At 40.5% G+C, this 13061-nt stretch overlaps 1 protein-coding gene across 1 annotated transcript in view; it reads right to left on the bottom strand.

The window, feature by feature from the left end:
• TNKS2 (tankyrase 2) overlaps positions 1 to 6916 on the bottom strand; it is a 28844-nt gene extending 21928 nt beyond the window's left edge. The window contains exons 1-5 of the mRNA XM_058028788.1: positions 6712 to 6916; positions 2323 to 2547; positions 1297 to 1392; positions 606 to 642; positions 222 to 297 (exon numbers count right to left, since the gene is read on the bottom strand). Coding sequence (XP_057884771.1) covers positions 222 to 297; positions 606 to 642; positions 1297 to 1392; positions 2323 to 2547; positions 6712 to 6916 — 639 coding nt within the window. The remainder of the gene's footprint in view (positions 1 to 221; positions 298 to 605; positions 643 to 1296; positions 1393 to 2322; positions 2548 to 6711) is intronic.
• Between the last annotated feature and the right edge of the window lie 6145 nt (positions 6917 to 13061).

Raw genomic sequence — 13061 nt, 5'->3', positions numbered from 1 at the left:
ACAAAAAAACCCCAAAAAACAACAACAACAAAACAAAAAAAACCCCCAAAAAAAACCCCAAAAAAGCAACCCCTATGCTGGCTGTTAGAGAGGTGGAATCTTATTTTCCCACATACAGTGAAGCAAGTAGATTTTATGTTTAACATTTTTAAAATTTGATCAAACATTAACCGGATCATGTAAGAGATAACTACTTTTAAATCAGTTTTAAACAAAAATACCTTTCTGCCATCACTTGCATGACAGTTAACATTTAATGGTGTAAGAAGAGACATCATCTTTTCCTCATTTCCACTCCTGAAAAACAAGATGTGAAATGAGCAGAAATATTCTTATCCCAATTTTTAGTAGCTTATTCTGGTTTTCTATTTTTCACTGTGGTAACATTCAACAGATCTGACACAACACATCCCCCTCTGTATTGTCAGCATTAAAGAGAAAACAAAAATGCATTTACGGAACTACTTTTGTAGCTTCATTCACAGAAAACAGGCAAAACTTAGCATCTAGATGGAATGCAAGCTCCAAAGACTACATATCTATATATTAATGACACAAAATTCTGCAAATACAACTAATTCCAGTTATTTTCCAAACATACATACCTGGCACTTTCTAAGAGTTCATCTTTCTTGTATTCACCTAGAAGACAAAAGGGCTTTCTTTAGCTATCAAATAAATATCTGCATGTGAAGTTTACTATTTATCCACCTCTTCAAAAATTTTAGAGAACGTAAGTGCTAGAATACTTACAAATACTCTTCTCAGTTGTTAAAGAGAGCTTTTAAAAAAGAGGAAGGGTAAGTTTTTACACATGTGGGTATTGATAGGACAAAGGGAAATGTGCTAAAACTGGAAGAGGAGAGATTTAAATTAAATGTTAGGAGGAAATTCTTTACCCAGAGAGTAGTGAGGCACTGGAATAGGATGCCCAGAGAAGTTGTAGATTCCCTGCCCCTGGATGTGTTTAAGGCCATGTTGGATGGGGTCTGGGCAGCCTGGTCTAGTCAACATTCCTGCCCATGACAGGGGGCTGGAATTATGTGATCTTTAGGGTCCCTTCCAACCTAAACCATTCTATGACTCTAAAAATTTGACAGTTCATTATTGAACTAGCATGATAAACTATCCAGAACACATGCCATGACTGAGATGATGAAAGCCATATGTGAATTCTATTTAGAATTATAAACCAGAGACTAGTTAAAGTAGTATCAAAAAGACAAGCTCCAAACTACTATGTTACATCAGTTCAACTGTTACTAGTCATAAAGGAATCTAAAGATTATCACTTACCAGTCAGCACTGCTTTTGCAGACGGGTCTGCTAGATCCAAAGCTGTTCTTCCATCTGTGTTCCGGATGGTTGGTTCAGCACCGTGCTGCAACAGTACTGCAAAAATGCCAAAGTTTTCCATGAGAAAACAATTCTACAAGACAAGGTTTATGAGACATAACATTACTGTAATCTGCAAACAACAAAAGAAACATTCTAACTTCCTTTTTCAAATTTTTAATGTCAGCATTCTGCAATGTCATCTGTGACCAGTGTCTCTGATGAAATATGTCTAGACACATTTTAAGAGAAAAAAGCAGATCAGAAAGAGAACACAGACAGAACCACAGACTGACCAGAGACAATCTCTCTTGAAAGCTTGTGACTGACCCACCACAAAACTCAGCTATTTTCCATCAACTCCAGAGCATGCTGCCCCAAATCCTGTGATAACCTGCAGACAGCAGTGGCAGTCTGTGCATGCTGCACTCAGGCCAAACAGGCAATGCTATCTGTACAGCTCTCTTAAAGTAAATGGCAGCAAACCACACAATCAAGAAATGTGTTTCGACTATGAGTCTAACTTTCTACCACCTCCTTAAAGAGTTCCTCTTAAGAACTGTGTAGGTAAAACAGATAGTCAATATTATTGAAGTTTTCCCATCCTTAACTAATTTAACACAGCTGCTACACATAAGACAGAATGAATCCATTATTAAGATCACTTTTGTTCTTCCCACTGCACTGTGATCAGAAGCAGAAGGCAGCATAAGAGTCTAGGCTGAAATAGAAGAGAATTTAGCTCCATCATCATCACTTTAAAGCACTTTCCCCATGATGAACCTTAATAGGTAGACAATTATAAAAAAAGAACCAAAAACCTGTATCTTGTAACAGTGACATCTGAATTGAAGTTTATGAAAGATGTTTACTTTTAACCCTTGTATCAGCCATAGCTCCATAGAGTTAAAGTGGTCTTAAAAGGGTTCTAGATTGTTCACAGGGAAAACAAGTGAGTCAGTCACAGGAAGAGTGGGAGAAAATTACCAATGCAGACATCTGTCTTCCCCTTAATGGCAGCTTCATGAAGGGGAGTGTAATTCCAATTATCTCGAGCATTGGGATCTGCACCGTGCCGCAGGAGCAGATTGACAACCTCAGCATGGCCGAAGGAGCAGGCGTTGTGCAGAGGAATAAGGCCGCCATCGTCCCGGGCGTGGACATTGGCACCACTCTGGAGTAAATACTCAACCACGTCCTTCCGACCAAAACCTGCAAGAGGAAAGGGGAGAAAAGGCTTCAGGGTGGGGGAAGCGAAATTCCTGCCCCAGATGTGCAGATTAAACCAACAAACTTCAGTAACCACTGCTAAAGACAATCATAACTGGCATGGTTTGCTAAAGAAGCATTTACATACTAAGGATGTTTCTGAAATTCTTAAAAATTAGATTGAATTCAGTGGAAAAGTAATATTAAAGATTACAGAAACAATTAATACCTTGATAGGGTTCCCTCACGTTTCAGCTGTATCTGGCATACTTATACAATGGCAAATGAACTAGGACATCAAACTGTATCTGTATTTGCTTTACTATCTCCATATGAGGCCAGAACCACAGACCCTACAGCAAATTCACTTTTGAGTCTTACCATGGCACTTACCCACCCTGCCTGTCCTAACAGAGAACAGAAGCTCAGAATACTTGGGATGAGAACTGGATCAGACACATGGTCCATGCAAAACCAATTTATCTGCACAGGCACAGTAACTCATATTCACTGCACATGCAAGCATAGTTCTGCTGCCAAAAAAATTCTTAGTGGCTATACCCATGCAGTCTTATTGTCTATATTACATTATATGCATAATGTTTCTCATTTTTCAATATGTTCAGCTATTCTAAGTCTTATAAATACTGTTATTTTTCTTAAATGTGTCCTGACATTTTTCTTGTTTCCTCAAGCTTTCAAAAAATTCTGTTTATAGTTTGAATATATACTCAAAATGTACTAAATTATTCTGAGGAACTACTCAGAAGAGACCTTAACATGTGCAGGAGTCCTGCAAACACATAATCAAAACTGTTATTTGAGTACAAAGTGCTCGGTATTTTCTTCGGAGTACCAAGAAATGTTCTCCAGGACTGCTGCAATTATGCTACAAAAGACTCTGATCAAATTCTTTACTACCTATCTGGCAGCTAAACCACTCATTCTTGTACAGAAGAATTCCCACCCCTCAAGGTGTAGATGTAAAGTCACATTTTTACAAGTAAAATTCCTCACCAGGAATCAACATCATAATTGAAAATCAGCTGTAGTAAACCTTATTATAGGCATAGAGAATTCCCTCAGATCCCTCCATTTAATACAGAGGTTCAATCAGATCCAATTCATGAGCAATCCACAGCTTCCCTCCCAGCAAAGCCAGCATCTATTCACAAAGTACCTTCAGTACAGCAACACCCCTGCAGCTAATTTAATGTCCATGAAATGAACTCATTTGTATCACACCAATTTTTGTAACTTCTGTCCAGCCCCCAGTGCACAGCAAGGATTCCTTACTTCCTTGGGGAAGCATCTGTACAACAGGGCACCATATATGGAAGGGGAATTATTTTCCCATTGCTTTCTAAAGGATGCATGAGTACAGAGGAAGTGGCCAAACTGCACAATGGTCTCTGCCTCTGCTCTTTCCTGAGCGTGGAAAGCAGGGGCAGCCTTTGCTATCAGGGAAGGCAGTCACTGCCTACTCTTACAGCTCCTCTTTACCCTCAGCTGGCTGCAGGAAAAACTATTTCAACACTTTAAAAAACCCCAACACTGTAATTTTTAAGAGGTAGGTGTTTTCTTTAGCTCTTGAGCTTTTAAATTAAGAGACCACCTAGATGGGATCACACCTTTCAACTGTGCATGGTAATGGTCTTATCATCATGAACTCTTTCTTTTAATTGCCAACAAGAAAGGCTGGCTACTCAGGACCCCGAGCTGACAATCTTCTATCACCTGTGACAGCTGAGCAGCTCACTGCACTTGTTCCCTGTAAAGTTACAAATTTTTAGCTGACAATTCACAATTATTAATCATAGACGAAATGTACAACGGTGCATAATTTAAAAAAGGTATTTTTTTTACAATCACAGTGGGTTATAATTGACATTCAGCTACTTCTGATGGGATAAAAAGCTAACAGAAAGAACTCAGCTCAAATTCTTCTCCCCGGCCTTGGGTGTTCATATATTTTATGAAATTTAGATTGCAGGAAGGGCATTTTAGTACCTGCCAAGTCCTTAAAACCCTGTGATACTTTGAACTTTGACACACACTGTGATGAAAAAGACTGACTTGAGGAAGTAGATGCAGTTTATGATGGGAAAGGATGGAGCCTCTTTTATTGTGAAGGATGGTGGGCTCTTGTCTAAACCTTCAGGATAACTTAACTATCACACACAGTTGTGTACTGCAAAATCCAAAGAGCAACCTCCAGCAAAACTCCAATATGTATTACTTCTGATAATGACACATTTCTAGGGAGAGCCTGAAGCTTTTTTTCTTTTACTTCAAAATCTGCCTTTACAAACTGACACATGAAAAAAAAGGAATTGGGTTTTTTTTTTTTTGTTTAATTGTTAAGTAAGATCTGGGAAAAGACTTAAAAATTAGAACCCAAATTCAGACCCAGAATGCCACTAAAAAAGGAAAATAGGGCAATACAAAACATGACGACATTATGTATTTCAGCTCAAACTCTTCCATAAAAGAAATCTTGAAACTGAATGAAACTAGTCAGAGAAGTTTTGTAATGTATTTTCTAAGAACACCCAGACAACTAGGATAAACAAAGCCAGAATGAAACAGATTTTTGCTTTTACTTCCTGGAATGTGACTCTTTCAGAGGCAAAGACAAAAGAAGTGAGTATTACTCCAACTGTGAATAACAGGGGAAAGGCAAAACCAAACAAAACCAGTCAGGCCCAAGTCCAAGAGCTACTTATGTCCACCTTTCACACAGAGCCTGCTGCAGGTGGGCTGACAACAGCAGAGCTCGACCTGAGGGGTAAAGAGAGTTCCTCAGAGAAATCACACAAGTTTTCTGTCCCATTTAACCAGAAACTCTCAGCATCTCCTACAGGCCGCTGAGAGGAGCAGTTCATTTCTCTGTAGCAAGTTGGAAGAAGATTCGGGATGACAACAGTGTCTCCCATTTACACACCAACATGTTCAACCTTAGAAATCTAACAACTACACGACCCTATGGCTACACATTTTAAAAGAAAAATCTTTCTACAGATCAGGAGTTATTTAAAATCAAGACAGATCACGTCTGTTCAGAGAGATAAATCAGATCATTATAGTGAATGAGAAACATTTAGGCAAAAAACCCCCAAACTAACCAAAAGCAAATAAATAAATAAAACCTACCCCTCACTTCTCTCAAATGCTCTAAAACATACACAGCTGTTTAGAAGCTCAGAGTTTATAAGTGGACAGGAAGGATTGCTGCATATAAAAAATTAGCTACAAAAATTTATTTTGCTCTGACAGGATATTTTAAGTTGTCTCCTGAGCTCTCTTGCCAATTAAGCTTCTTGAATTTATTACATACTGCTGTCCTGAGGAGACTTTCAAGAACCTAGACCTAAGTCTGAGTCAAGCTCTCTTATCATGAGGAAAGGACACCTGAAACCTTTACCAAAACAATCTAACAAAGAAACAAACATCTTTGTTACTATCCATATTGATTAGCTGAAAAGCAGCTGGTGTTTTCTGCAGCCTGTCAGCCCTGGAGTCCTACATCTAAGGCTGTAATTAAACCAAAACAAAAACATGAAAACAGCAGTCACAGTCAGGTCTTTGTCTGAAAAGGTGGGATACAATCTTCTGGCCAGCTGCCAGTGAAAGCAGTGACGCCAGGCGTTTGCTTACTTACGTCCTGAATTAACAAAGTCCATTTGTCAAAGATAAGAACGAAAAAAGCTTAGAAACGGTGGTGTCTGACAAACACCTTCACGCGTTCAATTCTAAAAACGCACAGGCCCGCTGGAATCCATGAGAACTGTACGTGGGACGTGTCCCTGTCAGAGCTCACGTGTCACAACACGAACGGCAGAAACCCCACTCCAGATGCGTCCTCAAAGCCAGATGAGGTTTGTTTTTTTTTTAAAAAAAGGGGAAAAAGTAAAATGAAATAAGCGAGCAGACACGGCCGTACCGCTCGCTGACCCCTCCGCGCGGGTGACACCGGTTCGGCCCCAGGGCCGGGCAGGGCCGCGGGGTGGGGGCGATGCTCGGGGCCGGCGGAGCGCTCGGACCCCGGCGCAGCGCCCGGCCCGAGCCGCGAGGCCCGAGCGGCCCGGTGCTCCCGGCGCTGCCCCGCGGCCCAGCCCGGCGCCCCGGGGAGGCGGCGCTGCCGCCCGGCTCCCCCTGCCCCGGTACCTGCGGCGAAGTGCAGCGGGCTGGACTTCCTGCCCGCCGTGTCGCGGCTGTTCACGTTCTCGGGCCGCACCAGCCGCTTGACCCGCTCCACGTCCCCGTTCCTGCAGGCCTCGAACAGCTCCCGGGCCGGCTCGGCCGCCGCCGCGCCGCAGCCCGGCGCCTCGGCCAGGGCGGCCGCGCCTCCCGCGCACCTTCGCCCCGCCATGGCCGGGCCGGGCCCCGCGCAGCCCCCGCCCGCCGCCCCTCACGGCCCGGGGGGCTCCGCACGCGCTCCCGGGCGGGCGCTGCGCCCGGCGGAGGGATCCGGGCACCGCCGGCCTCGTGCGCAGGCGCGCGCGGCGGGAGCCTCCCAGCGCCGGGCCGCGGTGCTGCGGCCGAGGCCGGGAGCGGAGCCGAGCGCGGAGCCGAGCGCGGCCCCTCACGGGCTGCCCTCAGTGCCCCCTGCTCCCCCGGGAGGGATGGTGAGGAGCAGAAAATAAATACAGCGCCAGCCATTCGTCCCAGATGTACAAATATGCCTTAGGTGCTCTCAGTAATTAAATGTAGGGATTTTTCCCCCCTGCAAGTGTGTAAGGCTGCATTTTGGTGCCAATGGCTTCATGATCCTTGCACACTTGCTTATATAGGAAAATACCGTGACTCCGAGGAAGTTCAGAACTTGCATAATAACTATGAAATGGAAACTATACAACTTAAATGACACAGTTCTCTTTATTAATCTCGAAACACAGATATTAAAAAAACTGTTAGTTGACTTTGCCAATTCAAGGTTTTGGAAGAGAATAGGAAGTGTTCTGTCCCTCGCTGCCCCTGCAGTTAGCTCATCGGCTACATGGGGAAGCCTGAGCCTCTGGGATTGACTGGAATAGAATTCAGTTGATCATTCTGAAACGTGTTTTTTTTTTCATTCACACCATATTAAAACACTTTGGAAAAAAGTAGTTGAATAGGGTCAGTACCTTCCTGTTGCAAATGCAGAGATGAGTACCTCCAAAGTCAATTCACCTTGCAGACTTCTGTCACATCAGGAAATTAAATGACTTAAGTACAAGGAAAAAGATCTAGCACATTTGTACAGTCTAGTCACTTCCATTCTGTCAAACATCCCTGTCCCTGAAACAAGGCAGTTACATCCAAATTTTTTCTCCCTGGTCCATGCTAATTCCTAAATTGAACTCAGGAATTTTTTGGGGAAGACTACAAGCTGTACCAGGCTGTCACCATGCTAGTGACAGAGCAAGGTTGATGCTTGTGTCAGTGTGTGTTCAGTTTGGTAACTTACACACAGCCACAGCAGCAGAGTGACAGAAGAATGCAGCCAGCACAGGGCAGGAACCACATGCTTTGACAAACGTGATGCCTCAGTCATGTGTATTTCTGTAATCCCACTGGTTTATCTCTGTGTCTCCATTGAAATTTCAAGCTGTGCTCAGCAGGCAGGGAATAGCCAGAGTCCCACACGTACATAATCCATCCACTGCTTTGCATGGGGCTATGATGTTCCCAAATAAACTGTCATCAACTGTGGCTCATAGGCCCTCTCAGACCTTCCAGCTTCTCCAAAGTGTGCATGATGAGAGCTTCCCTTCCTGCCTGCAGGCACCACAGACTGAAAACAAGACCTGCAATGCTGCCATTTGTATCTTTTATCATCACCATTAGCATAACTTGGAAAATGATACAAGCTTTTGAGTGCATAAACCCTTCTCTGCAGAAGCAGAAAAGCAGCAAATGCATTAACTTGACTGCTTTCATTTCAAAATTAGAGACTTTGTATCTAGAAATCTGTGGAAGTGCAAATACCTGTGTAAACACAAACACACCCTGCTCCTCAGTCTTCTGAGTAATTTAAAATCCAGAACGATATTTTACTGTTCTGCTGGAGCACGATTATAAAGACCATAGCCTGAAATAAATTCTACATTCTCTCCACATCACTGTACCCAAAAGGTACTATTATTCTAAATTATCTGAAGCCTGATTTCCTTTTCCAGCATATCTTTGTGATAGCTTGACTGTGAAACAACCGCAGGTCTTTATGAATGGAAACAATTAAAAAATTACTCTGTAAGAGCAGGATTCAAATAGCCTTGAATTCAGGAGGCAAAGACTCTCAGCATATTTTGGTACTGGTGTGTTAATAGCCTTCTCAGTGACTTTTGAGATTCACCATACATGCCCCCTCTTTTATGTTATTTATATGTTTGTTTATTTTATGAGAAAATAATCTGTAAAATTCAATATTTTGCTTCCTTCTTCTGTACAATAGCATGGTTAGGAAACCACAGCTGAAATATATGCCAAATCCCACTCAATACAGGTGGCAGGGACTTTTCTAGATGCAGCAGGGGGTTTGTAACTGACCTGTTACTAACCCAGCCGAAGAGGCTCAGCCATGAACAGCTCAGAAACATTTCACTGTTATTCCTTTTAGTGTAATTTGGGATATAACAATGGCCTCTGCCTTTGAAGTATATTTATTCTGGTGGCATAACCTCACAAAACAGAAACATGAAGTGTGCTCAGTTTGTTTAGGAAAATGCGTGGTTGGTCACTAGAGGGCAGGAAAGGAAAGGAGATAAAAAGGAAGAAAAAAATAGAAAAAATGACGGGGAAAAAAGAAAAAAGAAAAATAAATACAGAAATATACAGAAAAAGAAAGGAAAAGAGGGATTGTTGGGCATGGAAAGACTAGAGCAGCCTTGCAGCCTTAAGAAGAAATTATTTTTCTTTCTGCTTAGGAGATTAAGGGTTACTTATGGGGAGAGACACTGTTCATGCCAATCTACTAGGCATTTAGGATTTTCTTCTGTCAGCCCTTCATGTTATGAAGATTTTCCAGTTTTTTCTAATTGGTCCCCGCAGTTCTTTGCCTTGCTCTTGGAAGCAAAGTAAAATGCTGGAATAAATAGAACATTTCATGAGTTCAGAAATTTAGCTTATTCCAAAAGCAGAATGATTTAAAATTTATTCCATTTGAAGTATTTCCAGATGAGACTTGGGAAAAAAAGCCCAAACCAGGGATAATTAATGTGTACATCAGGAAATAATAAAACATTCCTGTAAAGAAAAGAGTTTATTTTGGAGAGAAACAGAAGTGATCTGTTGTTTATTACTATATTCTTATAAGTATAAATAGAAACTTTCTCAGTGCAAGCTTCTTTTTCTAAATTAAAATATAGTTTATGAAATATAGGCTCACTGCAAAATCAAAGCAGTACAGGCTGTACATCAGTGAGTATGTGTAATACTGGATCTTTACAGAAACTTTCTCCCTTCCCCTTCTTATTTCATCCATCAAGTACTTTGGGCATGTCTCTTAAACAAGCAGGAACTGGTTCTTTTTTTCTGCCAGATACCCATGTGTAGTTAGTGGTGTTTTATATGCAACACCTATATTTAACCAGTGGTTGGGGGTAAAGTGTAATAATCATAAAATGTTGTTCTGGAATAACAAAGGAATTAAAAAGAAAAAAAAAAAAAAAGAGGAGACACGGAGATGGTGAAATGTTGAGAGATTGAGCTTTCAGAGAGGAGCAAGCACAAAGCCAAGGGGTCCCTCTAGGATATGGGGAGATACTGTCAGTTGCTAACAAGCTGTAATGGGAGGCCATTTAGTTATCAAAATACTCTATCTGTGTATGCAGCAACCCTGATAATTGTTCAGCAGCTGCATGACCAGCTGTGGGGACAGCAGTTAGAGAAGATCCTTTTTAGTGCTAGGGAGAAGCTTGTGTTCTATAACAGTTCATGGAAACCAGATTGCACAGAAAAAAGAAACCTTTGGTCCAGGATGCCCGTGATTTGTTTAAAATTGTTCCAGTCAAAAACTGCTGGACAGAAACATGTCTAGAGGGCTTAAATGGAGCTCTTGTTTGTTTTTCTGTAGTGCCTGGAACATTCTGGGGTGACAGAGAGCTTTTTTAAAAGCGTAGGCTCCTTGCGTGCAAAGCAGAACTACACAGGGTGCCAGCATGAGAACATGGCAGAGGCCTGGGAAGTTGTGATTTTTTATTGGGAAGAAACCACAAGCAGCAGAGGAGCAGTAGGGCCAAAGATCAACATTGACTGGGGATGCCAGCAAAACAGATTCATCTGTACCTCAAATAGGGATAATAATATGAACATGCTGAAAGCAATTGAAGGCAAACCAGAATATCTGTCCAGCCATGAAATTCATTTTTTTCTGGAGCCAGTCAAAAGAAAAAAAAATAGTGGGATAATTAGGTTAAAATCTGTGTAGAACTGACTGAGACAGTAATAGGGAAAGAGCAATTCTCTTGAAAAATAATCCGAAGGGAGAATATTTAGAAGGAGCAACCAACAAGTAACAAGAGACTCTAAATGCATTTAAATGGCAATTCAAGTGACATTTTATTAACAAATTTTGGTACTTGTTTTCTGTCCCAATTAAAAGCAAAAAAATATAAAAGGCTCTGTGGAGGTTCAGACATCTTCACAATCTGCCCCAGGCCTTTAACAGAAGTGCTCAGGTCCTCCAATATTAAAATTAACAAAGCAGGCAGATTTCTCAGTGTTTTACTCTTAATTGCCCTCTGAAGCACTGTTCCTCTTTTCACTGATGGCATAAGAAGCCTATACTTTTAATTTGGATACCTGAATTGGTTGCCTATAGTATGTAAATACCAGCCAGAGCAGGCAGTGTGAAGGAAAGCAAAGAAGAAACTAAATGTAATGTTTTTTTAAGGAAGTAGTAGTGTACCACTCCAAATAGTTGCACATAAATTGTCAAGTTGTTATTTCAGGCCAGATCTTTGAGAGGCAATTTCTCAACAATTCAAATGATGGCTTCTTGGAACAGCTAGTTCCACAGTCCAGGGAAAAAATAGGAGAATGAACAAGATATTCTTGACTTCAGCCTAAGGAAAAGTTACTTAGTTTAAGAAGTTTTTACTGTTTCACCATGAAGTAATAATTGTCAAATCCAGTGAACTTCAGTATTTATAATGGAAGGCTCCTGCTGAAAAGTAGTCCATGGCAGTGATTCAGAAGAGGAATTTTGATGAAAAGAAGGAATGTCATTACAGTGATATTAAAATCAGACATTAAACCATTAAAATCCTAAGACTTACTGTGAACAATACACGCAGATTTTTAACTTAGTGACAGAAAGTAGGAAACGTTCAAATGGTTGTTGGTGTCACACTCTAATGGTCAGTAATCTTCAGTAAAAGCCTATAAAAATGAATACAATTTTTTATTTTTAAAAGGAGGATTTTGAGAAGTGAACACAGTTATGTGTATGTCCTACTAAGCATAAATTATCACAGAGCTAAACCAGCAGTACAGCTAGAAACTTCTCCTTTGGGAAGATTTTTCCCACACCTTAAAATTCATCGTAACCAGTAATGTCTCAGAAAGGGTAGAGTATATTTTGTGAGGGATATTCTTCGAGGAAAAAAGTGCTCCATTAAGACAATTCTTATGTTCCTGCAAGCAAGGTTTAAAATCTTCATCCAAAGATATTTTTCTCTTTAACAGAAAAATGTCATAATACTCAGATATTTACCAGATAAAGATATTTGCCTTCCTACCTGAATGCAGACTAGACAGCCACTCTACAAATAAGGGGCTAATCCTCACTTAAGGGATGTATATTTCATTTATTTGTTCCCTGAGTCAGTTGAAGACAGAATCCCTTTATCAGATCTCTGAGATCAAAAAAAAGCAGCAGAACTGCTGGTTACACTTTAAATTTATTGAACGCTTGAGTCTAACAAAAGTTAGAAAAAATTGAATAATCAGAAAGTTCTAAAATAACTATATACTTGAACAGTGTTGAAAGCAAATTAAATTGCAAAAATAAGTTAAAAGCCTTTAGCAAGAGAGAGAAAGTTTTAAGCACTTTATTTAAGCAGTTTATTCTAGGATTATTTCTGTAATCTACTTTTTTAAATCTTTAATTATTATAAGCAACTGAGATTTCTTCTATATAGTTTATATGAAGCCTTATAGCAGTAATTTATGTCTTTGTTTATCAATGGAAGATAATTTTTCCATTAAGTTTAGAAAATTACTAATTTTCTTCTTTTATCAAACATGCCTTAATTGTTGAAATGTTGCCTTATAGTGACTCTCAGGATCATGGGTACACAGTGATGTAATCTGACTGCCTCAAAATAGTAAATGGTGCTAAATTTCACCCGGGAATGTGATTATTTAGCACAGCACTGTGTACTTGGCCAATACAGCCAATGCCTAATACCTGATAAATTCCTCTTTAAATGGCAATAATTTTAGTGTATAGGTTAATGCTATGTAATGAAGATTTTAGCTATCTGGGAAGTATATTTTAAAGTTTTCCTTTTTATATTTTAGAGTTACTGAAT

Source organism: Melospiza georgiana, chromosome 8, assembly GCF_028018845.1.
Source record: "Melospiza georgiana isolate bMelGeo1 chromosome 8, bMelGeo1.pri, whole genome shotgun sequence".
Taxonomy (NCBI): Eukaryota; Metazoa; Chordata; class Aves; order Passeriformes; family Passerellidae; genus Melospiza; species Melospiza georgiana.
Note: the sequence above shows the minus strand (reverse complement) of the source record. Positions and strands in the feature narration are given on the sequence as shown.